This window comes from Canis lupus, chromosome 17, assembly GCF_011100685.1.
Source record: "Canis lupus familiaris isolate Mischka breed German Shepherd chromosome 17, alternate assembly UU_Cfam_GSD_1.0, whole genome shotgun sequence".
In the NCBI taxonomy this organism is placed as follows: domain Eukaryota; kingdom Metazoa; phylum Chordata; class Mammalia; order Carnivora; family Canidae; genus Canis; species Canis lupus.
In genome coordinates, this window is record NC_049238.1 from 39,818,387 (window position 1) to 39,845,060 (window position 26,674).

The window sequence follows — 26,674 nt, forward strand, 5'->3', positions numbered from 1 at the left end:
GCTGTAGCGCGCGGCAGGGAGCCAATCAGAAGCCGCGCTGGTATCGTGCCCAGGGCTCTCTACGAGTCGCGGTGCAGGACACATCCTGCCGCGAGAAATCCTCTGGGAAGTACTGCGCCTTTTGTGGCGTCTGAGCTTCTGCGTGCGCCCCTGAGAAAAGCCTGCGGGCCTACTGCCGCCTTACCCATAATTTTCTGGATTTAAAAAAAAAAAAAAAAGAGGTCTCATTGGGCTCCGGATTTCTTCGAGCTTCTTTGTGCCCGGGAGGTGGTCTCCAGAGTCGCTGCTCACCAGAGAACTAGGCGACCTCCCTAAATCATCCCCTTCCTGCAGCAACCTAGCTACTCCAACTCCGCACTTGGAGGATTGTTCTCGGCGTCCCAGGAAAATGCAAACCACAGGCAGAGAGAGACGGCCTTGATCAAGCTAAGAAAGCTCAACTTTCAGGGCCTGTGGCCTTCACGATCCCCTCCACGGCCCTGATCGAGTGTGTCCAGCTTTACCGAGATGGAATGGGCATATGCAATCAAATGCATGCTTAAAGTGTGCCGTTTGCTAAATACTGATGGATGGGTGTATACACACTCTGAGACCATCACCACCATTAAGATAAGAAACCTACCCACCAGCTCCAAAATTGTCCTTCCCCAAACACCTGCTTTGTCACCACGGGGAGTAGCTTTATGTAAATGGAAGCCCAGGGCGTGCCCTCTCTTTGGCCGGGCCCTATTAGCTAGGAGAATTTATTTTGAGATTCCTCCACGCCTTTTCCTGTACCAACAGCTTGTTCCTTTTGATTGCTCAGTGGTGTTCTATGTGTGGATGTGCCAGTGTGTCGCTATGCTAATCACAAATTCCCAATTTTGTCCTTTTCTAAGTCATTCATGAGAGACAGAGAAGACAGGCAGAGCCCTAGGAGAGGGAGAAGCAGGCTCCCTGCCGGAAGCTCCAGGTGGGACTCGATGCCCGCACCCCGGGACCACGCCCGGAGCCGAAGGCGGAAGCTCAACCCGAGCCACCAGGTGCCCCCCTCCTTTCTTAGAGAGGGCTCCAAAACTATATGCAAATTTTGAACAGCGCCGGGTCCTCCGGCGGGGACAGTTAAGCCATACCCACAGGTGGACCCGGGCGCTGGGCGGGCTGGAGGGGCTGCGCGGCAGGCGTGCCGCTGGGTGACCCGCCTGAATACCCGCCTCCTCACAACCTCTTTTGGACGTACTTGCGCTGTGTTCTCGTTTACAAAGGAGGAAACCGAGGCTCGGCGGCGTTCAATAGTCAGCCGAGGTCAGGCAACCGGTGATGGGAGTTACACAGCATTTTGTCACCACAAAAAGGAAAGGAAGATTCCACACACCGATCGCTGAGTGGTGTAATGGGTGCTTTGTGTTTTTCTGAATGTTCTGATGTGTCAGCAGTCAGCCTAAGTCCTCTTTCGTATTGCTCATGTCACAAAGAAAATCCCCGAAGAGGAGCGGAAGCCGCGCATGCCCCGAGGCAGCACCCGCGCCGGGAACTCTGCGCGGGGCGACGCTCGGCCGGGCAGGCGCTTTCGGGGCGGGACCTCGGGGCGCGGGGCCGGAAGTCCGGCGAGGGGCGGCGCGGACCTCCCCCGGCGGGACCGCGGCCGTTGGGGCCGTGGAGTCGGCGGCGGCTCCGAGCGCAGGGCTCCAGATGGAAGCAGCTCCAGAGCCCGGACAGGGGGTCTGCTGCAAGCCTGGCGGGCGGCTGGACATGAGCCACGGCTTTGTGCACCACATCCGACGGAACCAGCTGGCCCGGTACCGCCCCGCCCCGCCGCCGCCCCCAGCCTAGCTCTGCCCGGCCGTCCCTGACTCCCGCTCGGCTCCCCGCAGGGACGACTATGACAAGAAGGTGAAGCAGGCGGCCAAGGAGAAGGCGAGGAGGCGGCACACGCCCGCGCCGACGCGGCCCCGCAAACCCGACCTGCAGGTGTACCTGCCGCGACACCGAGGTGAGGCCGCCCGCCCCGCCTGCCTACTCCAGCCCGCGCGCCCTTTCGGCCCCCAGCCCTCTGTCTCTTTGCGCTCTTTTCTCTACATGGAAAAAAACCCGCTTTTGAACCCGCAGGGCTCAGTTCATGTCGTCCCTTCCCGGAACCCTCACCTCGACGCTCCCCTTTCTCCACTCACATTCTCCCTGAGAACAGAGAAGGTTCGTGCCCCGCGCCCCTCCCCCCCCGCCCCGTGAAGCATCACGATTAACGGGAATTATCTGGGAACCAGCAAGTCGTCGTTTACTGGTTTGCCCACCATGCTGTCGTGCTTTAGGCCTGACAGAGTTTGGCACACCTGTAGTTGACCAGGACGTGGGTGTGGAATGAAACTCGAACTAAGTATTCTAAATGGCCTTTTCTCCAGCTTCCCCGGGACCTAGAGATCACAATAGCTAACTATTGTGGCACTGAATTTGTTTAGCGTTACCTAAAAGTGTTTTTACATCTTGGGTACGTTGATTCACTTAGGTTTCCCAAGATCGATTCACTTAGTTTTCCCAAGATCCCCTAGGATGGAAACTACTATCATTTCTGTCTCACAGTCAGGAGACAGGCGCAGAGAGATTAGCTTGCCCAAGGTCTCGCAGCTAATAAATGGCAGAGCCTGAATTTAAACCCACGTAGGACTCTAGCCATCTCTGCACTACCTTCCAACGCTATTCACTAGATGAAGATGCATTGTGATTGTGTACCTACTACGTGATAGAACTGTGCTGGCCCCAGAGCAGGGATACAAAGGTAAATGAAACTATCGATTGGCACCACACTTAACATATAACACACGCACAAAGTCCATAAGAAGATTGGGACTTCCTTTACAGTATGTTTTCATGTGTTATCCATGTGGGCAGGGGCTCCAGCAGCCTTCCCCTCTTCCCTCTCATTGTGATTCATCCTTCCAGATGGCTCTACCCACCCAAGCAACCCAGACTGTGAGGAGTCCGGTGAAAGCAGCAGTAGTGGCAGCTCCGAGCCAGAACCTTCTGGCCATCAGCTCTTCTGTTTAGAATACGAGGCAGACAGCGGAGAGGTCACCTCAGTTATTGTGTATCAGGTATGCCTCATGGAAACAGCTGCAGCCTGAAGGTCCTTGGCCATGCTAGAAATCAATGCCAGAGCCTGAGCCGCTATTTTCCTCGGGGCCAGTGGGAAGTGTCGGCTCCACATGGGAGCATAGACTGTTGGGCGATGCTTTTGAGCACAACTCACGCCTGCCACACAGTGATTCTCAGCAGGAACCAGGGAGGGCTTGTGGCCTCCAGCTGAAAATCACTATTACAGGGGCACCTGGGAAATGACAGGCACTGGCAAGAAGCTGTGAGTCAAATGAAGTTCTGTGAGAATGTTGTCTAGGGACAGGGCAGGTCGCCTTTTCAGAAGAGGCCAGGCCCTGAGCTTCCTGACTCTTCCTCCACGTAGGATGATGATCCAGGAAGGGTGAGTGAAGAGGTGTCAGCACACACGCCTCTGGATCCACCCATGCGAGAGGCCCTCAAGTTGCGCATCCAGGAGGAGATTGCAAAGCGCCAGAGCCGACATTGACCAGGCTGAAGGCTTTCTCACCAGGCTGGATTCACTGCCCAGGGAGCTCACTCCTAGTTTGGGGGTGCCAGGACCAGTCTGAGCTGATCTTGAGACACACACACACACACACACACACACACACACACCCCTGAGCTCACACATACGCAGGAACAGTGTTGCAGGGACAAGCCTAATCATCTCCTTTGCAGCCATTCTTTCTTGTATGTTGGCCCATTTGACCAGCTTAGTATTCTGGGATTTGAGAATTTTGTTTGGCTAGCTTGGTGTTCTAGAAGCAGAGACTCCAGGGACAGCTGAGGTGTATGAAACCTTATGCCAACATGCTGCTTTCTTACTGAAGTCCTATGCAATGGGACATCTAGTCACTGCTGCTCTACCCAGCTCAATGAACTGTGTTTGTTGTTCTATGGTTCCTTTGTTCCTTGCTTCTGCTCACTTCTGTCCATATTTTCTAGACCTTTCTTCCAGCCATTTCCTTGTTCTTTCCATTCCCTCATCTTTGTCTCAGAATCCATCAGTTCCACCCCACCTCCCAATGTGACTTCGCCTCCCAGCTGCTCAGGACTTTGAAGGTGGGGAGTTGGGGGGGGGGGGGGGCTACCTTCCTGATAAGCTCTCCCAGTAATTCCAATACCAGTAAAGTGGGAGATCTTCATTTTTGAGACTGACTTGCAAGCATGTATCCCACCCCTTCCATGGCTTTTGCAAGTTTCGCTTATACCGCACTGTTTGGCACTGTCTAGATAAAGAGACCTAGGAGGATGATGCCAGAACTCAACTGCAAGGATTTCTTGCAGCAAAACCTGCCTTGGTTAGAGCTATGGGATTCCAGTTTTCAGCCTCATCCCTGGCTGTGAACAGACCATCCTCTGCTCAGGCTAAGGGGGAATTATCAAAACAAGCTTGAAGCTGACTCTCCAAATGTGATTTAACAGTCCTGAATGTACATACAAAGGGAAATTCAACATGAGCAATAATTGTCTATTTGGACCCCTAGTTGCAAAAAAAAAAAAAAAGGCCAAACAATGGCAGCGAAATGAGCCTCTCTCATCTGCCCTTCCCTTGCCCCATTCTTTCTCCTTTTGTATTTCCCAAGAGTATATAAACGGAGATCCTTAGGGTAAAGATCCTAGGAATATCACTGCTTTCACCTCAGTGAATGTTTTCCCTAACACAGGGTTAGGCTAAGGTCTGAGAAGTTCATAAGACATCCTATGCACTGCAGTTCCAAGCCACTTCAGATTTCCAGCAATTGACCTAACCTCAGTGACTGGAAGTACGGGGTTTAAGTGAGCCCATGAACACTAAGACTTCTTGAAACCAAAGTCCCCATGCCCCAGGGGTTTCTCTACATCAGGGTCTCAAGATCTGCCTGGCTGTTCCATCTCAGCAGCTTTTCTCTTAAAGGACACCTAAGGGCACTGTTGGTTTGTGCCCTACACCCCTGAAAATCTACCACCTCAGAAACGGGGCAAGGCAACTACTTAAACTAACTGCATCATTAGAATCCAGTAAGCCACAGCTTGCAGTGCCAGAGAAATTCTGGGAAGGTGAGTGAGGTAGATAAGTTAGATGGGCCTGGTTGTGAAGGGAGCCAGGGACCAGAGTGTTCCTGACCCACAGAGCTGGCCCAAGGTTAAATACCTTAAACTTGCCAGTCCTGGGCTCAGTTCTACTTTCAGGGGAGAAAATCTGCCTGCTGCTTATTCAGCCAGGCTAGAAGTGCCTTTTGACTTACAATGTTGACTACCCTCTAGAGCCTCTAAGTCAAGGAGGCCATGCCATACTCTATGCCCAATCTTCCCTGCAGCTCTGAGGACTGGGGATTTTAGTCTTCCAGCTTTTCAACTGATCTTCTGACTTGGAAATAGGATTTCACTGGAACTCTTAGGCTTCCTAGTCTGGAAATACTTCTTGGGTCTGTCTTCTCACAACTGGATGGCCTATTTCACGGATTTATTAAAGAATTTAGAAACAAGACCAGAAGAAGAAGCCAGAGGCATGGTACCTGAAATTCTAGCCTCCATTCCTGTTTGTGAGAAGGGAAGTGTGTACCTAATGTGACCTTTTTATGTGTCTGTCATGTAATCCTCACACTCTCAGGTAAGAGATTGATGAAAACTCCTTGTTTGTGAATTTATTTTCTTAAGGCATTTTGCGTATCAAGTTCATGTAGAATGTTTTCCACCCAAGAAAGCATCCTAATTCTTAATTTAAGCAGTAGGACTATAGAAAGCATTAAGCCTAGTACTTAAATGAGAGGTTGTCCTTTAAGGGAAGCCTGTTGGTAGTGATGCTGCCACTGCTCCAGGTATGCCTAAAGCACTTCTCTGGTGATATAGCCCTCAGCCAGTTGACAGCTTTACCGCTCAGGCTCATTGCTTATTGCCACCCCTCAGTCTGGGTTCCAGGATGGTACTGGTACTATGCAGTTGATTCACCAGACTGGCCTCCAAATATCTTCTAGCTGTTTTCAAAAATCAGTGCTTTGCCATCAAGGAGCATGTTACAGAGCATTTCCCACAGGTTCTAGGGATGTCACAAAGAAGACTGCCCCATACTGTTTGGTACAGTGGCAACAGTGTCAGATTAACTGGAGCTCTTAGGCAGGCTGCTTCAGAATGAACACTCATTTGACTAGACACATTCTTGGCTGTCTTAAAAAAAAAAAAAAAAGTCTGGTAGCCTCTTTGATGTATCTCATGTATCTCATGATGTATCTCATGTCCATGAATGTTCTCCACTTAGGTCTTGGATTTTAAGGCTTTCTGTTTCCTGGGCCACCATGGATGATATAATAAATAGAAGGAATCTGGGGTTCTTAGGGGCTTTGGGCTGCATAAGAGTAAATACTAAAGTTTGAGTTCTAGCCAGTTGGCAAGCATATAAGTCTTTGAAGAATGTAACACAAGAAGGGAAAACAAGAATGTAAAGCTTTTTGTACTGAGAGTAGGAGTCTGGCACTTGGCCAGCCAGTAGGACCAATGTGGGCAATAACATGCTTCTCCCTATGTATGAGTCTCTGAAAGGGGCATTTCACCTCCATGGTCCACTCTGAAGGGCACTGCCAACTAGAGATTTAGCCCATGGGACTGGAAGAAAACACCTTGAGGTAGTGTGTATCCAACCTGCTATGCATTTGCCAGGATGCATGGATAGTAGGGTAGAGGATCCCCAGCTGGTTTACAAGTATACATGAGACCTTTGCATATAGAAAGAGGAATGGGGACAGATTATTTTCCTACCTCTTGGGAGAATCAGCAGAGATTGTTAACAATTTTCTGAAACATTTTAAGCTCCCTTGTTGAATTCCTATTATTTAGGACTCAGATGGTAAGAAACCATAGGCACCCACCCCAAATTTCTCCAGTAGTTAGAGTGACACTAAAAGTAAAAACCGTCTGAATATTTGGCTCCTTTTCCTTCTCAGAGCCTCCAGGATGAGGGGTTGGTTGCACTGGTCAAGTTGTGTTAAATGCGTAACAAGCCATATATTATTCTGTTTTCTCATTTCCAATGTTTCTGCTGTGTGAATGAAGTGTGCAATTATTTGAAAATCTTGGAAGGAAGGTACTTTTCAAAAACAGTATTCTTTTTAAGCAATAAACTATTTTTACAGCACTGTTTTTGCCAAGAGTTTTGAAATCACTTGTGTACATAAGGGAAGTGAAGATTAAATGCCTGCCCTAAAGTCATTCAGCACCACAGAATCAGCACTTGAAATCTCATCTCTTGCTTTGCCTTGACTATTTTAAGAACTGCCCAGGTTGAAGCATAACAACAAGAGTCACGTAGCATTAGAGTTGGAAGGGACTATTAAAGATGTCTGGACCCACTTCTTATATGATAAGTGACTCCACCCTACCAACTCTCCATGAAAAGCCCTTCTGTCAAGTCCCATCTTGGAGTAATTCTACTTTAGGGACTGCTGAGATTATCCTATTAGGCCAAAATTTGCTTCTTTGTCCCGGTTCTAGAGTGCTTGTCTTACTCCCATTGTATGTTAGAATAGCCAGTTTAGGACCTAAGTAGTTTTTTCAAGTCTTCCCCCATAACAGTTGGGACAGACACTCAAACCCAGGATTTATATATTAGCAGGATATAGTAAATGTTGACTAAGATTTGCAAAGCTTCCAATGAGGTAGGAAATGCTGAGGGTTCATTGGGCAGGTGAGGAAAAGGTGCCTGCTCCAATGGTAACACACTTGGGCAGGAAGACCGTGCTTCTCTGAATTAAGAAGCAACACCTCTGCGTCCTGGAGCACAACATGGCCAGCAAAAAGTGGACTGGATGTTAAACCCCACTGATCCATTCAGCCAGGTCTTGTACAGTGATCACTCTGCACAACCATACTTCTTGGGCCTTCCTTAACTACTTGTCCTGATGCAATTCAGAAAAGCACTCTCCCAACAGATTTCCTGTTTCCATTTTTACTTTCCATTGGGTCCAAAAAAGGTTGCTCCTTCAGGTCCTTGTCTAGTTTATTTTTCCCCCACAGTACAGGGCCCCGTTTCTGCACATTACCTTTGCCAGATCTAAGCTTCCCCTGCTCCTGGCAGCCCATGGTCTGTCAGCCCTAGTGTCTCACAGAGGTTCCAGCACATGCTGGGATTCTTAGTGTGTGAGACACACTTTTGGTATGTGAAAAGTATGTCCAAGAAGGCAACTTTGGCCTGTACATTTTGGTGAAACCGATGGTAATTTATTCCCACACTATCCTGTTCACTCTTCCCAAATTGCTCTGGGCCTCTAGTCTGCCTTATCTCTCTTGGTTACCAACACCTGGCCACGTGTGACCATGAATATCTGTGGCCTTGTTTCAAGTAAGTGTTCATCACCCAGGAAACCTGTTTTGGACACTGACTTCTTACAGTACTCTATACTTGGACCCTTGAAAATAAGTGATGAAAGTAGCCCTCAAGAGTTTGCTGAGCCGAGGGAAGCATAAGCCAAATCCAGGGCTCTTGAATTTAAGTAACAGCCAAGACTTCGTGCTCGCTTCTTCGCAGAGCGGCCTCGCCCAGGACAGAGGCAGGCGCGGGGCGCCTTGGTTAGAGACGCTTCCTCCAGCCTTGCGCGCAATGCCAATCACGGCTGTGCGGCCCCGGGAGCTTCCCGCCTCCCCAAGCTTCCAAAGCAGCCCCCGGGCACGCGGGACTGTGGGCATCTCCGAGTCGAAGCCTCTGCTCCAGTCCCACGCCACAGCCCTCGGCGCTCAGGCCCCCCGAAGGCGGGGCGCCGCCCACGCTTCCACCGCCAAGCGGGCGCGGGGGCTCGGGAGTTGTAGTCTCCCGGCGACAGCGGCCGCGGGGGCCGGGGCGGCGCGGACTCCACGTCCCGTCGGGCGGCGCGGCGCGGCCGGGGCGCCAGGGGCGGGGCCGCTCGGCCCTTTAAACCTTCCAGGGCTGCTCCGAGGGCCGCAGCCAGAGACGGCGCCACGCGGGGCCGAGCAGGGCGCGGCGCTCCGGGGAGGTGCGTACTGGGCCCCTTCATGTCCGCGGCCTCGGGGGACGTGCTGGGGAGACTCGCGTCCCCGGCTCCGGCGGGGGAGAGGAGGGCCCCGTGCCCCCACACGGGGGGGAGGGGCGGGCGAGGTGGGCTTCCTGCGCTAACCTGCCTCCCCCCTCGGGGCGCCAGCGGTCAGGTGGTTCCCTGCGCGCGGCCGCCGCTCGGCCCCGGCCCGCACCTGCCCGCAGGTTCTTGGCGCGGCCCCCTGGACAGCCCTAACTGCAGCCCCTCCCCCTGCCCGGTCCCTCGGGCGTGGGAGCGGGACTCCCTCCCCAGAAGTTAGAGCCCCGCCTGAGCTTCTGGGCGCACCGGTGGCATTGGGCTGGAATGCGGAGGCCCCCGGTGGAAGCCAGGTGTCCACGTTCTGGCGTGGGCTCAGCCCAAAACGTGGGCGTTGTGAATTGAGTGTTGACCACCTTCTCCGCCCACCGACTTCGGCCAGGCACTGGACCCTGGACTTTGACCTGTCTCTCTCCACCAGGCCTGGGCCGCTGATGGTTTTGGCGAAGTACCTTAAGGTAGCTGGGCCGGCCCCCTCTTTCCCACCTACCTCTTGTCCTTCCCCCCACATCACCACCACCCTGGCTCCCCTCCCTCATGACCGCCTGGATCCTCCTTCCTGTCAGCTTGTCAGCATTCTCCATCACTGGCCTATGGACTGTGTGAGTAAAGAGGGGGAGGGGGACGGCAACTACGGGACAAAATGGGCCCCAGCCTAGAAGGGATAGGGCCTCCCAGGACCCAACGGGAGCTCGATGGCACACACACAGCCCCTTGTCCTGCTGTAGGCTCCGGGGTAGTACCCAGGACCACTAGCTGTCTCCAAAACCTGGCCCTGTGCCTGGGCACACAGTCCCCTCGGACGTTGGCACCACTGCTGTCCAGTAGGGTGACCCAGACAGACCTACTTCTTGCCAGGGTTACTTCCACAGGTCCTCTTGTTTGGGGCCATGCTGTAGGTTCTCCTGTGGTGTCAAGCTTCAGGATCACCTCAACACGAGTCCCCAGCAAGGACAAAGGCTGACTGGGGCCAGAGTCAAGGCAGAAGAGTCAGCAGGGGAGAGCCGGGCTGGGAGGGTCGTGGGTGTGGGGTGACGGTTGTGTTCCCGCAGGTATGCCATGGCCGTGATGAACCGCCACGCATGCCCTGTGGAGAACTGGTATGGTGTACTCTGCAGACAGCCTCCCTCTAAAGCTCCCTTCATCTCTGTTCCCTCTTGGGTCGGGGCTGCTGCGAGCCAGACGGAGACTCTGAGCCTGACTGCTTTTATCTGACATTGGCAACGCCTGTCCCTCCCCAGGCATGGCTTCGTGCCCATCTACCTGTTTCCCACCATCCCTTCACCCCTTTGGCTTCTCTCAGGCCAGTTCTGGGAAGTGGGCTCTTCTGTCCCTGCCAAGGGAAGTCTGGGAGGGTGATCCCTGAGAGGCCTGAGACTATAGGCCGAGAACCTAGGGGAACCACTTTTCCCCAGACTACCCTCTGTCCTGCCTACCAGGTCCTACAACGAATCCTGCTCTCCTGACCCTGCTGAACAAGGGGGCCCCAAGACCTGCTGCACCCTGGATGATATCCCCCTCATCAGGTAAGGCCTGGAAACTGGGCAGGTCAGGGAAGACCCAAGCCCCTCAGACAAGGACCTGTCTTTCAGTCTCAGAAATAATGAGTGTATTAAGAGTACTTGATAACAATTTTCCATGCCAGTCACCATGTGCTGAATGCTCTACATGCATAGGGCCATTTAATCCCAGTACCAGCACTGGGGCAGCTACTGTTTTCACCGTCTTATAGGCAAGAAAACAGACTGAGGGATGTCATCTGTCCAGGTCACACAGCTAGTAAGTGGAGGCACCTGGACTTAAGTTCAAGCCCTCTGATTGCCCAGCCCCAGTTCTGGCACAAGGAAAGCCAGACTGGCTGCAGGCCTTGACAGCCACAGCGAGTCCAAGGAGTCTCAACCTCTGCCAAGCAATCCTGGGTACTCCCTTACCCATCACACACATGAGCTCTGCTTTGGGGGAGGGCCCAGCCTGGGGCGGGTTGTTTGTGATACACAACTGGCCCTTCTCATAAATCAGTGGCCTGCCTAAGGACAGGTACAGATAAAGCAAGAGACAGACGGGCCAGAATGGGGGTGCTAGTGCTCCTGCCCCTCTCTCATTCTGTCCTTGCCCCCCACCCCCAGCAAGTGTGGCACATATCCCCCAGAGAGCTGCCTCTTCAGCCTCATTGGCAACATGGGTGCTTTCATGGGTGAGTTGTGCCCTCAGCCCCACTAGCCAGCCCAGTCCAACCCATACCCCCACCCCCCTCCCAGAAAGGCCCAGGAAGCCCTTGCTTAGTGTAGCCCCCTCCCACCAAGGGCTAAAAAGCAAGAGGGGCTACTTCTCTCCTCTTCAACAAAGGCCAAAGTCTCCTGCACAGCCACCCTGCTGGCCAGAGCCTGAGGAAACCCAGTACACCACCTGCCCTTCTATTCCCTTTCAGCCTTCAGTGTCTGGATGGGGGTGGGGGTGTCGGTGGGCTGGCTGGGCTGGGCCAGTCTGGGAGGAGGACACCAGAGCTGGCCCTACCTGTGCTCTCTTCCTCCAGTGGTCCTGATTTGCCTGCTGCTCTATGGGCAGCTCCTGGAGCAGAGTCGTCATTCCTGGGTTAATACCACAACGCTCATCACAGGCTGTACCAATGCTGCGGGCCTGGTGGTGGTCGGCAACTTCCAGGTGGGCCCGCCTGCCTGCATGTTGAACTTTTTTAACTAATGGGTCCTGGCTGTCTGCAGGTGCCCTGTCCCCTGATGGCTGACCCAAGTTGCAGCCCTTCAGGGCTGAGGGAGGAGACAGAAGGTCTGGGAGGGAAGGGAGATAGAGGTGGGGAAGAGGGGTGGTGGAGGTAGGGCTGCTTCACAGATCAGCCCTTCTCTCTGGGCCCAGGTGGATCATGCAAAGTCTCTGCACTACATCGGAACTGGTGTGGCCTTCCCTGCTGGCCTGCTCTTTGTCTGCCTGCACTGTGCTCTCTCCTACCATGGGGCCACTGCCCCCCAGGACCTGGCTATGGCCTACCTGCGGATTGTGCTGGCAGCCATCGCCTTTGTCACCCTAATCCTCAGTATCCTTCCAGGACAGGGCAGCCAGGAGAGCATCTTCAAGCCCAGCCTTTCCCCACCCAAGATGCTGGGGGGGGTAGGTGGTGGGGAGTGGGGGAGAGCTTGGCACACGTATATCCAGAAAATACTGCCCAGGGTGTTTTCCTTCTTCCCCTCCCAGGTGGGAGACCAGGCTCTTTGGCCCAGCTTAGTTATCTATCTGGGAAGGTAGGAGTGTCACCACATCCCACGTGTCCTACTGAACACTTCCTTAGCCCCATTCCAGGTGGTGTCTTCTTTATGCATGAGAGCTCTCAGCTGCAGCACGGGGCAGCCCTGTGCGAGTGGGTGTTTGTGATCGACATCCTCATTTTCTACGGCACCTTCAGCTATGAGTTTGGGGCAGTTTCCTCAGAGACACTGGTGGCTGCCCTGCAGCCTGCCTCTGGCCGGGCCTGCAAGTCCTCCGGAAGCAGTAGCACTTCCACTCACCTCAACTGTGCTCCGGAAAGCATCGCCATGATCTGAGGCCTGGGGAGGGTGGCTGGCCCAGCCTCAGCAGCTCCCCACCTCATAACTTTGCATTTATTTTGTACCAAAAACAATTTTGAGAAAGTATTTTGTTGGGATATGGGTTTCCTTGCTGCTGGAGGAACGGCCATCCCATACCCACCTGTGCTATAGAAGAGCAGGCCTGGCTGCTGCCTGGGCCACACGCAACCTACTGCTTGACTCTGCAGTGTTTTATGTTTAAAGGTCACATATCCTCACTCACCCAGCCAGCCCTTCAGGTGCCTTCTACTCCCCAGTGCCGAGGCAACACCACTGGGGTTTCCCGCTGCAGGAATTGGGGGCTGGAAACAGCAAGAGGGATAGAAGTCAGGGAATAGAAGGGGGAGCACTCCTTAGTCTGTGGGAAGGCCCACTTTTGGGCCCACTGAGCTGCACTGGGATTCTTCACTCGGCCCCTTACTTTCAGGCAAATAACATAGCAGAACCACGTGGGTATTTTAATACTTTTTTTTTTAATCTATTAAAAGAATTCTAATTTGCATGTTTGTAGTCTGTTCTAAACAATCAGGAGAGGGCCTGACCCAGGTCAGCTTTCCCTAGGCAAAGGGTGGGAGGAATCCCCTGCCCTCAGGGAGAGTGCCCACTGCTCTTTGAAAGCAGGGCTGCCAAGAATAAAGGATGCCTGGTGCTATCCAAATATCCTTCAAGAGCTTGAAACCCTTTCTAGGCGTTAAAACAGTCTAAAGAACTGACCTGATCCTTCCCCAATTCCATGTGAAGTTTGCTTCTCTAGTAAGGGATATGGGGGCGGGGGAAGGAGGTCATCCAGAGAGCAACTTTGAAATGCTAGAAACGGTTTTCACAATGAAAAAAAGCCCGTGGGATTCCAAGGTTGACTAAAAATTGCAGGGGAGAGAGACAGAGGCTAGATTTTGTTTACCATCCGTAAGTAGCTATTGGATGCCAGACCCTGACACATTTTGCTTTCCAACGATGAACACCTAGGCCCAGTCACTGGCTGCTCCAGTGGCCAGGTTCTTGACCTGGGTTCCACTGCTCTCAGGCCAGTAGGCTTGGCAGGAAGGGACATGTAGCCCGGTACTTTCTGTGGTTCCCCCAACCACAGTAGGGACCTCATGGAGGATACAGAACCCCTGCCCAGGCCTGTGAGCAATGCAGTGCAGGGTGGGTAAAGAAATCTTTAATGAGGATTCAAGGTGCAGGAGGAAGATATTGTGGAGGACGAGTGCTCAACCCCAGGCACCTCATGTGTACATGGCTCCGTGGAGGTTCTCAAGCCGGTGCTTTTGCTGCTGCTTGCGAGCCTGAAGGAAAGAGGAAACACTGGGCATGGGTCATACCTGAAGCCCTGTGGGGGGAGCGATGGGACAGCTATCACTGTTTTCAGGCCCCAAGCATGTGCATCGCCAAGGCTCTTGTCCCTCACCAAAGTCACCAGGAAGACGACCAGAGTCAGTGACTCTGAGGCCTAACCAAGCCTGCTAAGGTAGGGAATGAGAACACTGAGGACAGCGACTAAGGGGTCCACATTACCACCCTCTTCACTTACCACCAGCCCTTACCTTATCTCGTCTGTGCTCCTCATAAGCGTCATCATCAGTGGGCAGCTCATGGCGGCACAGGGGGCAGGAATTTGTCTGAGAAAAGGAGGGCAGTGTTCCAGCCCAGGTCTGGTCTTTATAAGCTAACATCTGCCCCTTGCTCCCAGTTCCCACCCGTACCCTCTCCCTTCTCTGATCCCCTAACAGTCCATAAACAGAAAGAGGCTTGAGAATTGGGCCCAGGGCAGGGTAAGGGCTGAGAGAAAGGAAGCGGTACCTTGCTTAGCCAGGGTAGAATGCAGTTGGAATGGAAGAGGTGACGGCAAGGCATCTCAATGGCAGTCTCCTCCTCCTCAAATTCCAAAAGACACACGGGGCACTTGAGCTCTTGAGGAAGGAGTGCTGATCAGGAGAGCTGCTACAGGCCCTGCCTCCCGGCTCCCACTCCTGAAAGACATTCTTGCCCCAACCTGACCTGGAAAACTGAAGGGCTAGACCAGTCTAGCTTGGGAGCAGGTGCGTCTGGCAAACCTGCCCCAAATAGTAAGAATTTGTGTTCTCACCAGCCTGAGAGCTCCTGATGACTGTCCTGGGAAGGTTCTCAACCACAGCCTTGGCAGCAGGTGGAGGCAGATGATGATCCCAATCTACTACCAACCCCAAGTCTTCAAAGTCCATCCTATTGAAAAGTGACCTGGGAGGAACGATGCATGATCAGAACCGAAGAAAACCGTACTTTCTTTTTGCCCCCACAATCCAGTAGGCATTAACAGATAAATATTCTGTCGAGCCAGTACCAACAGCTAGCCCCCAAAAGTGTTCACTAGATAAAAAAGCACAATGGAAAATGGTTTACAGTTGCTATAAGACAACCCCAAGCATGCAAGCTATTTTGTCCCATTTTATTATTTTTTAAAGATTGTATTTATTTATTCAGGAGAGAGACAGAGAGAGGCAGAGACACAGGAGGAGGGAGAAGCAGGCTCCATGCAGGGAGCCCAACGTCGGACTCGATCCCGAGTCTTCAAGATCACGCCCTGGACCGAAGGCGGCGCTAAACCGCTGAGCCACCGGGGCTGTCCTAGTCCCATTTTACACATGAGGCAACAGGCTCAGAGAAATTACTCAGGCCATGTAGACATGACCTGGTAAAGCCAGATTCCAAGTGGCAATGGTGGTTTCCGTGCTTGTTGTTCCTAACGAATGTACCTACTCACGCCCACACGGCCCCTCCCCTGCTAGAACCGACTGCCCTGCCGCCCCCCACTCTCCCCTATTCGCCAGCTCCCATCTTTCCTACCATCCCCGGCCCGCCCACGGATGGTCCAAATTATCGATCTTCCTCGAATCTCGTCTCTGGACTAACTCTCCATCATAAGATTCATCCGTCCTCCCCAGACTCTCTGCCGTCTATAATCCGCCTTGTCCAGCCAGCCCCAGCCCAGATACCTGCTACCCGAGCCCCCACCCCCCAGCTCCGTGCACCCACCTTGCGAGCTCCAGCAACATACTGGTTCGGGCCTCCTGCTCGGAATCCAGCGGCTCGCAGTCGTGCTCATCGAAATAGGACGCCATGGCGGCGGGGCTGTCTGACACAGCCCTCGGAGGCCGCTGGACTGTGGCCCCACGGCGCTGGCCAATAAGTTGCGGGCCTGAGCGAGGAAGACCAATCAGAGCATCCGAAAGGCGGGCTCAGAGGCTCGTTAGGCGCATGAAAGCGGAAGTATTAATTCTGCTGCCTCTCGTTGGCTCGAACAAGTCAGGTGACCAAAGGCTACAGCCAATGGCAGGGGCTTGGGCCGGTCGGGAAAAACAGCTGTTTGGGGCTCCGACCCTGGGGGAGGGTATCTGCGAATGACGTGTGGGTCGGGTGCTCGGCGCCCTGAATAGCCAAGTGTCGGGGCTGTAGGGCCTTGGGTTCGCTCTGCGGCTCAGAGGGCCTAGGACGTGCAGGTGCTAGAGGCCCTCCAGAGAGCGAGGCGTGGCGCAGGGGGTCAGGGTCCTGCGAACCTGGAAGGACGACGTTCCCCGCTGCTCTGCCCGGTCCCCGCCCAGTGCTTCTGCACCTGCTGCACTCTGGGTAGTTCAGGGGTTGGCCCTTGATTACCCTCTCAACCCGCAAAACAAAAATGTCCTGATTATTTTTTGTTAGACACAATCAAGGGTGGGGTAAAAGTCCCCCAACGAGAGAGGGAAGATCCTTGCCAGGGAATCTAGGGCCTTACCCGCTCACAGAACTATGTGTGTGACCTTCAGCCCACTGCTCAGCCTCTCGGCTAGCTTCTGTAAAATTAGTGGCTTGATTTCAAGGAGTTTGCATCCCTGGCTACCCATGGCTATCCTGGAGATGGAACCAGGGGTTGCAGCTTTAGGGGGAAATAACCCTGCGTCAGATACTTCCCTCAAAGATTCTGATAGAACTGATCCAGGCCCTATAGGAAAGCTGTGTAGGCCAGCGGCTAATGTGTGTGTCCAGGCATCCTGCACACTTGGATTTAAATCTTAGCTCTGATACTAAGTAATCTAGGCCTGGGGGTGATAGTTTTAGAAGTTCTACAGGTGATTCTGATGTGAGGCAGGCTTGAGAACTGCACTAGATGAAATGGATGACAGCTACTTTTTATTTGGCATCTAGAACCATTACACTGATGGATATGTTACACACAATACAAATAATCCTCACAATTGTTCTGGGAGTTAAATATCCCTTTTTTCGTATGTAAACCCCAAGTCTCAAGTGACTTGCCCAAATCCACACGGCCTCTAAGTGGTGTTACCGACCAACTACACAGCCAAGCAGTTTTCTCCAGCTTTCCCAGAAAAAGATGGTAATGAGCCCAGTGGAAGCAACAAGCTCTGTGAGGGGTAAATCTCCACACAACTCTCAGGTTTGTTCTTGTTTCTCTGTCAGTAGCCCTCACTTCACCTAACAAGGAACTGCTTCTGTTACACACTTGACCTTGACCCTGAATTCCTCTTCCACACTTGAGTTTGCGATGCAGTCAAGTAGCCCAGGCAGAGACTGCCCAGCTTCCGTGACCCTAGTAGGGCTTTCTTTCCTTCTTCCATAGCCTTTACCCAATCATCTTTCCTGTGACCCTAAGGCCCTGCCAGCTTGGCCCTGTATGGCCTTGGAGCTTTGAAGAGGCTGAATTCTTTCCTACAGGACAAAGTCTAGGCCATCCTTTGTGACTGTCCATTACAGCACCAGAAAAGCCCTTCCCATTTTCTTTAAGGTTTTATTTATTGATTGAGAGAGAGAGAGAGAGAGGTGGAGACACAGGCAAAGGGAGAAGCAGGCTCCATGCAGGGAGCCCAACGTGGGACTCGATCCCAGGTCTCCAGGATCACATCCTGGGCTGAAGGCAGCGCTAAACCGCTGAGCACCCAGGGATCTCCCCATTTTCACTGCGATCTGCCTCATCTGTAATCAGGTGTAAAGCTTGAGGAAGAACGCCCAGGAGAAAAATTGAGGAGGACAGGGTGTCCAGAGAGGAAAAAAAATCTATCCAAAAGTGAAAGCCTCGTGAGATAAAAATCTTTGAGGTGCCTTCTTCTGGAGTCCAATTCTGAGCATCTTCAAGACATCAGAAAAAGGGGCGCCTGGGTGGCTCAGTGGTTGAGTATCTGCCTTTGGCTCAGGGCGTGATCCCGGGGTTCCAGGATCAAGTCCCACATTGGGCTCCCTGCATGGAGCCTGCTTCTCCTCCCCCTGCCTGTGTCTCTGCCTCTCTTTCTGGGTTTCTCATGAATAAATAAATAAAACCTTAATTAAAAAAAAAAGACATCAGAAAAAGAATATATTTCATTCTGACGTAAACAGGCTCAGAGGGCACTAGTTGAAGGTTCTGGTTTGGGAGCCACTCTCTCTTTGCACCTGCACCCCAGAAGTTTCTGTCCAGGTAGGATTGGATCACATACAAGGAAGGAAGAATATAGGGGCCACCTCCCAAGGGTGAAGTCCTTCTACCAACTTTCTAAACAACCCCAGGAGTGGAGGCCAAGAAGGATGAACCAACTTGGAGGACTTCACACATACATACAAACACCAGCTTTTAACCAAACAGCAGCTTTTACTGAGCTCCAGGTAGGGCTGGCCTGGCACAGCTAGTGCAGCAGGCTGCCCTCAAGGGCCAGTCTGTGGCGTGATAGGAGATGCAAAGGTGCACACATCAGAGTTGCTCTTCAGTGCTCAGTTGGGTGGCTCAGATGGGAGCAAACGCCAGGGTTCTCTGGAGACCAGAACCAGCCAGTGCGGCCCCTCGGCCTATCCTCAAGGCCCAGCTGGGTCAGCCCCCAGGCCCTGAGGCAGCGCCGGCGTCCTGGGCATGTGGAGCACTGCTGTCCCCACTGCTCCACGGGAGAAAGATGACCAGTAGCACAATCAGGATGATGAGCAGGCCAATGCCCACCACCAGCCCCAAGTAGATCCGGCAACGGACATTCTCCCAGCGCTTCTTCTGGGCCAGGTTTTTGGTTGTCTTGCTGAAGGCTGAGCTCTGTGGACATCCCCAGACACAGGTTGGGAGTTAGTGGTTCCCCCCAAGCCCCAGGGCCAGGTTCTCCCAACCACCCCCTCACGCCCCTCACAAGACCTAACCTCCTCCTGCATCTTCCCAACCTGTCTGCTCCCCTTCTCCACAGAGCCTCCCCTGGGACCCTCCCAACCTGACTGCTGGTCTGACACTGATGGAGCCCTTGACTCGCACTCCTCCAAGGCTCACACCCAGTAACAATAACAGCCCTCAACCTGTAGGAGGGTCCACAGCTTCAAACCAAGGACTTGTTATTTCATGAGGCCTACCTGGAGCTTATTGAGGCTATAGGCACCTCCACAAACCCACAGGCCCCCCGGGCGCTCAGGCAAGCCTCAGGCCCCCCAGAGCCTGGAGACCCTGAGCACAACCTGAGGACTCCTCCTGGCCTCCCTCCCCCGTCCCTGCTCCCCCATGCCTCACACCATGTCCAGCAGTTGGTCTGAACGCAGCTCCAGCTCGGCCAGTTTCCCATCGCGCTCCAGGACCTTGTCGAAGTTGTTGAGCATGATTTCTGTCACCTCATCCGCCTGCCGCTGGCATCGTTCCAACTCTTTCCCTGCCTGGGCACCAAGCCCAAGGTCAGAACTGCATGAGGCCCCCACCCGGCCCTCATCTGATCCTGAGACCTAGTGGCCTCCTTGCCCCACCCCCCACCCCGTGTGTGTGTTGTGTGTTGCGGGGGAGTGTACAGGTAGGGGAAATAGCATCTTTCATGTGAGGGTATGGCATGTACAGAGTGAAGGACTGGTCTCCTGAATGTGTATGACCTGCCTCTGACCTCACAGGTTCCTCTCCTTGCCCATCAAGGCAGATCCTAGGTCAGCCTTGGCTACAGCATCTCAGCTTCCTCCAAGATGCCTCAGGATGGAAACTTCCCAGTATCTCACTCTCCCACAGAGCAGATACTTTGCTCACCTGCCCTAGGATGGCCTCTACCCAATGTGCACCTGCCCTGTGGCTTCCTATTGGCCTAAAGCAGCAGTAAAGAAGAGGGAACCAAGCTACATGGCTAGAAGCCAGACAGAGCAGATACCGACCCCATAGGACTAGAAAGGTAATTGTGGACCACCACACATCATAACCTTTGCCTAACCCCACAGACACACAGACAGAAACAAACTGAGATCAGACCTCCCTCTGACTGGCCAGGCCAGTTCTGCCTCCCACATCAGTGCTCAAAATTGATTCTCTGTCTGCCTGGAAACCTCACCAACCCTGGCCTCTGGCCTCAGCCTTCCAGCTACCCAAGAATCTTCACTGAGGTCCAACTCACAGAGAAAAGACCAACTCTTTGACTTCTCGGCTTGAGCAGCAACCACACCTGACAAAAGAACCCAGCTCATTTCAGAGGACTAAGAAGGGAGGGGCAGGGACCAAGTGTGGCGGGGTGGGGAGTGCTGAGAGAACAGGGGAGAGGAAGAGAGAGTGTGCATCACAAGCAAGAAAGAGATCAGGCTTTGGACACATGCAACTGAGACAGACCTAGGGCAAAGGCCCCCACCCCTACCCCCACCCCCGTAAGAGCTGGAAATTCAGGAGCAGGTCCAGGGATGCATCAGGGAGCTCAATCCCAGCATATCCACAAACCACAGAAGCTCCATCCTCCCCGCCTAGTCCCCCACAGCCCATCCTTGTTCTCATCTCCTCCCCACAGGGCCCTGGCCAAGCTCCCTTTCCTGCCAGACCACATTGCCCATTGTCTACAGCAGACATTTTGGCACTTGACTGAATTCCACTTAAAACCAGAGAAAGGGGAAGGATCTGGTGGTCAGAGGGCCACTCCTACTCAGGCAAGAATCCACATTCAGGATCCTTGCAGCTGCCTTGTACACAGCCTCCAAGCATTCCCAGTTTATGAGTCCTATCTCCCCAAGTGGACCACAAGCCCCAGAGGGAGAGGCTACGTTTGTCTGCTCCCATCCTGGTGGCCCCAAGGGGGCCAATGTAGTGCTGACCATTATAAGGACTCAGTGAGTGGGTCAATCACATTGCAGTCTCTCCAAAAGCAACTCTTATTTTCAAGAGATGTTATCCCAGTATGTTTATCCAGCCCAGCAGGAGTTTCAAGGGGCAGGCATCTGAAACCCAAGTAGGTCAATATTTACCCATGAGCTAGAAAAGCAACCTACTTGGAGAGGGGACAGGCAAACCATGCCAGAGGGGTGCACTCCCAGGCTGGGGGAGCAGTGACTGGGGAGCAAGGAGCAATAATGCAGAGCGCAGGGAAGCTGCACTCATCTGGTCAACCGTCATCACCGCTATTGTTACTACATTGGTAGTCAACAAATTCACACAGCCTACCTTCACAGAGTCCAAGGCAACCCCACTTCCTAATAGCCTAAGGCAAAAACTTGAGAAGGAACAAAGATTGAAAATAACAATCATCGCTAGAGGTTGGTGGGATGCTGAATATTGGTTTTTCCGCTATGAAAACCATAGCTGTTGTTCTTGGATTCTCCAATGTGGGGTGACATTGGGTCCCATTCTCCAGGAGAGCTGGCTGTGCTTCCCACTGCCAGCTGCAGCCTCCTCCCCACACTGCGAAGCCAGGCCTATCCGGGGGCCAGGGTGGGACCAGGCCTAAATGAACACATTCGCTCCAGGGTACAGAGAGGCCTCAGGCTTAACCCCCGGGGCCCTTCTTGGCCCTCCCTGCACCAGAGGGAAAAGGATCCTATAGGCCCAGGTCTCCACTGGCACAGGGAGAAATAAAGCACTACAGGATGTGGAAGGAGGTAAGGGACCAGAGGACGGGGCCACGCTCCCTCTCCTGCCACAGTGAACCCAGGATAGTGCCTGGCACACAGTGGACAAGGGAAAAACATCTCTGAATGCCTATTTGTAAGACGCTCACTATAGGCTGGGAGAAAGAGACATGCATGGCACAAGTAGAGAAGAGTGAAGGGTTGCGCTGTGAAGGACAAACACTAAGTGCTGGAGCCACCCTCAGAGAGTGGATTCCTGTGAACAGAGACAGCCCCGGGTGGATGAGCCCTTGCAGGATGGGGTGGAGCTGGGGTTCCAGTGAGGCAGACCAGGCAGAGGGCAAGGGCGGAGGGGCAGGGTGGAGCGCACGAATGCAGAGTAAAAGTCCAAATAGAGGACATTCACTTGCAGAGAGGGCTGAGCAAGACCTAGTGTGGTCTTGTGAGCCAAGGAGGACACTGGAGAGAGGCTTCAGAATAATTTCTCTATTCGTGGTAGACTGGCCTAGATGGCAGTGACAAAATTTTGGGCAGGGAAGCCATCCAGAAGGAGTGGAAAAGTGCCCCCAGCAAGGCTGTGAGGAGTTGCCAAGTTCATGGGGAGCAGAGAGTGTAGAGGGAAAGTGTGGGTGACTGGGTCATTTCCCAGCCCTGCCCGATGTCTGCAGGGCCAAGGGTGGGCCGTGGAGTGGGGAGCAGCAGCACGGATGGCAGACAGGGGGTGGCAGTTACACAGGAAATGTTCTCAACAGACCGTTACCCTCTGTACAGAATATCTGCTTTCAACCCTCAAATATCTCAGGTTTTTCCAAGCCAAATAGCCTTGGTTCTTCATTCCTTTTTTTTTTTTTTTAAAGATTTTATTTATTTATTCATGAGAGACAGAGAGAGAGAGAGGCAGAGACATAGGCAGAGGGAGAAGCTGGCTCCTCACAGGGAGCCTGATGCTAGACTCAATTCCAGGACCCCGGGGTCACAACAACATGAGCCAAAGGCAGATGCTCATCCACTGAGCCACCCAGGCACCCCACCCTTGGTTCTTCTGAAAACAAAGCTCTCCAAACCTCTCTGCCCTAACTCTCCTGTCTCCCTTCTCTCTGGGAGACAAACCCTATTCCAGCTGTCACCACTGTCCTAGTCAAAGAACTGGGGATGGGGCGGGGGGGGGGGGTTGCTGTGTGTGCAGCGGGCAGGCAGTGAAGGGGTGTATCAGTTCCTTGCTAGGTCAGCATTCACCTGAGCTCAGAGCCAAGGGCCGGGGCTCTGCACTGCAGCCCCGGGTTCCCTCAAATCTTGCCTCTGCCACTTACCCACTATGCAAACTTTCTGACCCTCCACTTCCTCATCTGTAAAGTGGTGACAAGAATGATACCTACATGATGTTAACTAAGGCATATGACTGTCACGAACAAAGTGCTTATCACAATACCTGACAATACTGAATGCTCAATGAGTAAGAGCTATTATTATAGACAGAGCCCAAGCTCCCTGGCTGATTACTTTTTAAGCAGTCAGATCTCAAGAATTATACCATACAAATGGTCAATAAAACCTCTTAGATAATTTTACAAAACACACAGCCAAGCAAGCTCTCCTTATTGCAAACTCGTGCACTTAATTGTCTCTAACCTAAACACAGAACGTCACCTGGGCCTTTGATAACTGGCATAGAGTTTATTTCCATCAAGCACTGCAGGCTGTTGAGAAGGTTTTAAGTCTTGAAGGTGATAACAGCCACCATTCAATGGGCACGTACTCTGAGCTAAGCACCATGCTGCCGGCTGTTTGTTCACCTGATCTGATTTAATCCTCACAACAATCCATTGAAGGCATGTTATCATCCCAATTTTATAAGAAACTGAGACTCAGAGGGGTTAAATCATCAAGGTTGTACAGTCAGTAAGCAGGCGATCCAGGAGTGGAACCAATAGACTCCAAGAATCACATTCTTCACCACGGTGCTAAAATGAATGCAGGTGCGGGGGGGGGGGGGGGGGGCAAATACTTTAGCTGGCTGCTAAAGACTCCCCAGACCTTTTAATGCTGCCAAGCCAACCCTTGTGCATATGAGGGAAGCCTGTAGCTCAAAACTCACATTCACTGGACACTGCACGAGAGAAGACCACCTATAGGATGAATGAATTCAAGCCCTTACCCATCACTATTTGTTCCTGTTCTATCCCCATACCTGTCACCACATCCGGCACGGAGGAAATGCCCAAGAAATGTTTGTTGATTGAATGAATCAGAGGAGAGGACAAGGAAGAAAGACCAGGTAGGGAAGGGAGTGGGGAGAAGGAAGGGAAAGAGTTGGGGCCAGGGACAGGGGCAGGTGTGAAACAGAGAGATGGGACTAGGAGATGGGAAGGGAGAAAGATCAGTGTACCCTCCCCAGGCTCTGATCCACTGCTGGCCTCAGATGAACCTGTGAGAGTGTCAGAGTTTTCCAGTATCCACCAATAAATTATCCTGGCCTCAGCCTTCACTTAGGAGTTTCCTCTTCTCCCCCACGTGCTCAAGGCCAACTGGAAGCCCACCCCTAGCCCTGCCAGATCCCTTGCCCTGTATGCTGGGAAGTGGGCTCAGAGCTTTGTCCCATTCTTGGAGCCTCCCTTGGTTTCCTGGCGTGGCCTTAGAGCTCAGTACAACCTTCCTGTCCCGCTTCCTCTTCCTGCCTCTGGTTCCCTAGAGATGAGGCCATCCAGGCATCCCGACCCCCAGCCAGGCCACATCTATCACACCTCTGTCAGCTCCTCCAGGGCAGAAGCTTAACGTACCAAGCCTGCTTCCTGCCCAGCCCATCTTCCCAGGAGTCCGGAGGATGGAGGAAAGCTACTGCCACCACCTGTTTGCGGCTGACACCTTTGTCTTAGAGATGGCAAGTGGGGACACAGGCCAGAGTTTGCAGCAGGAGTAAGGGATGACTCACCTCAAGAATGTGTCCCTGGGTAGAGGTTAGGAGACAGGCCTGTGCCATAGTCTGATAACTTCAATGGAACTTGTATAGTTAACATGTACCTTTATCTTTACCTAGGGTCAGAAGAATGCCCTCCAACACCCCGCCATGGCTGGCTACCACCCCATCTGCTCGGGTTTCCAACTCCGGGCCACACTGCTCTGTCTTCTCACAGCTCCAGGAAGGGCCGAAGAGGTCACCACACTACCTACACTGCTCAGGAGCTCCAGGCGGGGCTCTGCCAACTGTATCTCCCTTAACCTCCCAAGTACCCAGTAAGGCAGGTAATGCTGACCCCACTTCATAGATGCGGAAAGAAAGTTCAAGAAGGTTAAGTGACTTGCTCCGGGTCACAGCGCCGGTAAGTGGCCACCACCAGGATCTCAGCCCGGAGTCCGACTGGAAGCCTGACTCCGAAGCCCCGAAACCCGAAGCCACTGCGTGTAACCCCTTGGCTCGGGGAAGGGGGAAGCCAGAGCCTTGCTCCCTGCGCACGGGCGGCCGAACTGTCCCTCGCCGGCCTGCGCGCCCCCGCTGGAGGAGGCTCTGGCCCAGCCGGCTCCGGGCGGCCGCCACTCTCGGGGGGCCCGGAGAAGGCCCCCACCTCGGGCTTCAGACTCCGGCCTCGCACCCGTCCGGCGCCCTCCGCCCCCGGCCCGCCGGCCCCGCTCCACTCCGCCCCGCCCGGCCCTCACCATAGCTGCAGCCGCCGCCTCGCCAGCCAGCCGGGGCTCCTGTGTCGCCGCGCGGCCGCGGTGCCAGATCCCCGGGAGGAAGCGGAGGGGCGGGGCCCGCGGGGGCGGGGGCGGGGGCGGGGGGGCGCCTGCCCGGGAGCCCGGACCTAGCGAGGCAAAGCGAAAGCTGCCGGCTCCCGCCCGGCTTCGCACGGTGCCCCAGCCTCCGGGGCCGGGCCCTCCCGCCTGGGCAGCCCCGGGCTCGCTCGGCCCGCGGCCACACGTCGGGGCCCGTCGGCGACCCAGTCTCTGAAGCGGGCAGCGTGGAGCGGGCCCTGGGGCCGAGGTCTGCCACCGCCACCGTCCGGCCCTGGGCTAGCGACGCCTGGAACAGCTAGCGCGTGTGAAGTGCAGTCGCTGGTAACCAGACTCCGCGAAAAGTTTCAAAACGAAAGAAACTTTATTCACCATCAGCATTGTGAATGCACCACCTGCCGCTGAATTGTGAATTTCAGAATGGTACCACTGAGTGGTACGATTGTGTGTCCACAATGTAGGTTGCGTGAATTTCACCTCAATAAAGAAAACAGACCCCCCGGGGAGAAGTTACTAGTTCTAGCTTTTCGGTATTTCCCTCTTCACCACAAGGGCAGCTGCAGCCCTGCCCTCATATAACCCTGCTCCTCCAGAGCCTGCCTCCATGCCCATCTCCCCTCGTGGCTGTGGCCACCCCCACCCCCTGCCTCCCCCACCACCTCAACTGTGGCTCCTCTTGGGGAAGGGGGTTGAGGGCTTCCGTCCTAGCATTGACCCTGCCTGAGCACGGCCCACATTCCTACCCTGGGCAGTCTGGGTCCCAAGGAAGTGGTTTCACCCCAGTTCTGTGGACTTTGAGTCCAGGAATGACAGACGTGAGGAGAGAGGATGACCATGGTCTGAGATAGGAGGACACAGGAGGACAAAGATTGGCCTGAGGGCTTTTCTATGCTTTTTTTTTTTTTTTCCCTCCCTGGTTCTCTGAATATGATTCCAGAACCTGACTTGCCAGGAGGAGTCCCAAATCCTGTCTTCCAACCCTGTCCCTTCCACACTCCCCCCCACCCCCAAAACAGATTGTTTTCAATACCGGAAAGCCCATGGGAGAAACAGGGACAGAGATGGCAAGAACCCTTTCCCCAAACCAAGACAGGAAAGAGTGACAATGAGGTGGAACCTGGCAGGGAGAAGGGAAGACCGAAGACAAAGAAGCCCATTGTACATGGAGGGGAAGGAGGGCCATAGGCCCTGTCCTGTGACACTGACTGAGCCCAGCCACAAGATATGGTGAGAGATGCTCACCCTCTCAGCTGAGACCCGGAGGCCCTGCTAAGTCCCAAAAGGGCAGACAAAAGACAAATAGAACTTTGAGAACCAGGGGTGCCTGGCTGGCTCAGTCAGAAGAGCATGTGACTCTTGAATTCAGGGTCATGAGTTCGAGCCCCATATTGGGTAGAGAGATTACTTAAATTAAAAAAATAAACAAAAGAACTTTGCAGAACCAAAAAGAAGGAAAAGTGGCCCAGTTCCTCTAGC

General features: G+C 53.6%; 4 protein-coding genes across 6 annotated transcripts; 2 read left to right on the forward strand and 2 right to left on the reverse strand.

Annotated features, from left to right (window-relative positions):
* The first annotated feature begins 1,566 nt into the window (after positions 1-1,566).
* On the forward strand, positions 1,567-7,180 carry C17H2orf68 (chromosome 17 C2orf68 homolog). Of its 2 annotated transcripts, XM_038561570.1 has the most exons (5): positions 1,567-1,778; positions 1,854-1,972; positions 2,089-2,172; positions 2,917-3,068; positions 3,434-7,180. In XM_038561570.1, exons 1-5 carry the CDS (start codon positions 1,672-1,674, stop codon positions 3,554-3,556), a joined length of 585 nt encoding a protein of 194 aa, XP_038417498.1. In that variant the 5' UTR covers positions 1,567-1,671; the 3' UTR covers positions 3,557-7,180. The 2 variants fall into 2 exon arrangements, with proteins under 2 accessions (XP_038417498.1, XP_038417499.1); XM_038561571.1 differs by lacking the exon at positions 2,089-2,172 and having other exon boundaries at positions 1,575-1,778.
* Positions 7,181-8,908: 1,728 nt separating this feature from the next.
* TMEM150A (transmembrane protein 150A) lies at positions 8,909-13,208 on the forward strand. 2 transcript variants are annotated; one of them, XM_038561574.1, is made up of 8 exons: positions 8,909-9,032; positions 9,550-9,730; positions 10,181-10,228; positions 10,568-10,654; positions 11,255-11,322; positions 11,662-11,789; positions 12,000-12,177; positions 12,441-13,208. In XM_038561574.1, the coding sequence occupies exons 2-8, from the start codon at positions 9,666-9,668 to the stop codon at positions 12,680-12,682; spliced, it is 816 nt and encodes a 271-aa protein (XP_038417502.1). In that variant the 5' UTR covers positions 8,909-9,032; positions 9,550-9,665; the 3' UTR covers positions 12,683-13,208. The 2 variants fall into 2 exon arrangements, with proteins under 2 accessions (XP_038417502.1, XP_038417503.1); XM_038561575.1 differs by lacking the exon at positions 10,181-10,228.
* Positions 13,161-15,875, reverse strand: RNF181 (ring finger protein 181). The gene is made up of 5 exons (XM_038561576.1): positions 15,719-15,875; positions 14,793-14,923; positions 14,507-14,616; positions 14,251-14,325; positions 13,161-13,992 (listed from the first exon to the last, which is right to left on the reverse strand). Exons 1-5 carry the CDS (start codon positions 15,802-15,804, stop codon positions 13,933-13,935), a joined length of 462 nt encoding a protein of 153 aa, XP_038417504.1. The 5' UTR covers positions 15,805-15,875; the 3' UTR covers positions 13,161-13,932.
* A 2,407-nt stretch (positions 15,876-18,282) lies between these two features.
* VAMP5 (vesicle associated membrane protein 5) lies at positions 18,283-25,225 on the reverse strand. The gene is made up of 3 exons (XM_038561577.1): positions 25,124-25,225; positions 19,190-19,327; positions 18,283-18,728 (listed from the first exon to the last, which is right to left on the reverse strand). The coding sequence occupies exons 1-3, from the start codon at positions 25,124-25,126 to the stop codon at positions 18,519-18,521; spliced, it is 351 nt and encodes a 116-aa protein (XP_038417505.1). The 5' UTR covers positions 25,127-25,225; the 3' UTR covers positions 18,283-18,518.
* Between the last annotated feature and the right edge of the window lie 1,449 nt (positions 25,226-26,674).

What these genes read in the sequence shown, in the direction of transcription:
- C17H2orf68 (XM_038561570.1), top strand. Translation starts at nt 1,672, where the DNA reads ATGGAAGCAGCTCCAGAGCCCGGACAGGGGGTCTGCTGCAAGCCTGGC. An exon ending in CGACGGAACCAGCTGGCCCG is followed by an intron (nt 1,779 to 1,853) that starts GTACCGCCCCGC and finishes GGCTCCCCGCAG; the next exon opens with GGACGACTATGACAAGAAGG. An exon ending in GTACCTGCCGCGACACCGAG is followed by an intron (nt 1,973 to 2,088) that starts GTGAGGCCGCCC and finishes TTGAACCCGCAG; the next exon opens with GGCTCAGTTCATGTCGTCCC.
- VAMP5 (XM_038561577.1), bottom strand. An exon ending in CAGACCAACTGCTGGACATG is followed by an intron (nt 18,729 to 19,189) that starts GTGTGAGGCATG and finishes GGATGTCCACAG; the next exon opens with AGCTCAGCCTTCAGCAAGAC.
- RNF181 (XM_038561576.1), bottom strand. Translation starts at nt 15,804, where the DNA reads ATGGCGTCCTATTTCGATGAGCACGACTGCGAGCCGCTGGATTCCGAG. An exon ending in ATGTTGCTGGAGCTCGCAAG is followed by an intron (nt 14,924 to 15,718) that starts GTGGGTGCACGG and finishes CGTTCCTCCCAG; the next exon opens with GTCACTTTTCAATAGGATGG. An exon ending in CATCAGGAGCTCTCAGGCTG is followed by an intron (nt 14,617 to 14,792) that starts GTGAGAACACAA and finishes TCCTTCCTCAAG; the next exon opens with AGCTCAAGTGCCCCGTGTGT.
- TMEM150A (XM_038561574.1), top strand. Translation starts at nt 9,666, where the DNA reads ATGACCGCCTGGATCCTCCTTCCTGTCAGCTTGTCAGCATTCTCCATC. An exon ending in ATCACTGGCCTATGGACTGT is followed by an intron (nt 9,731 to 10,180) that starts GTGAGTAAAGAG and finishes GTGTTCCCGCAG; the next exon opens with GTATGCCATGGCCGTGATGA. An exon ending in GCATGCCCTGTGGAGAACTG is followed by an intron (nt 10,229 to 10,567) that starts GTATGGTGTACT and finishes CCTGCCTACCAG; the next exon opens with GTCCTACAACGAATCCTGCT.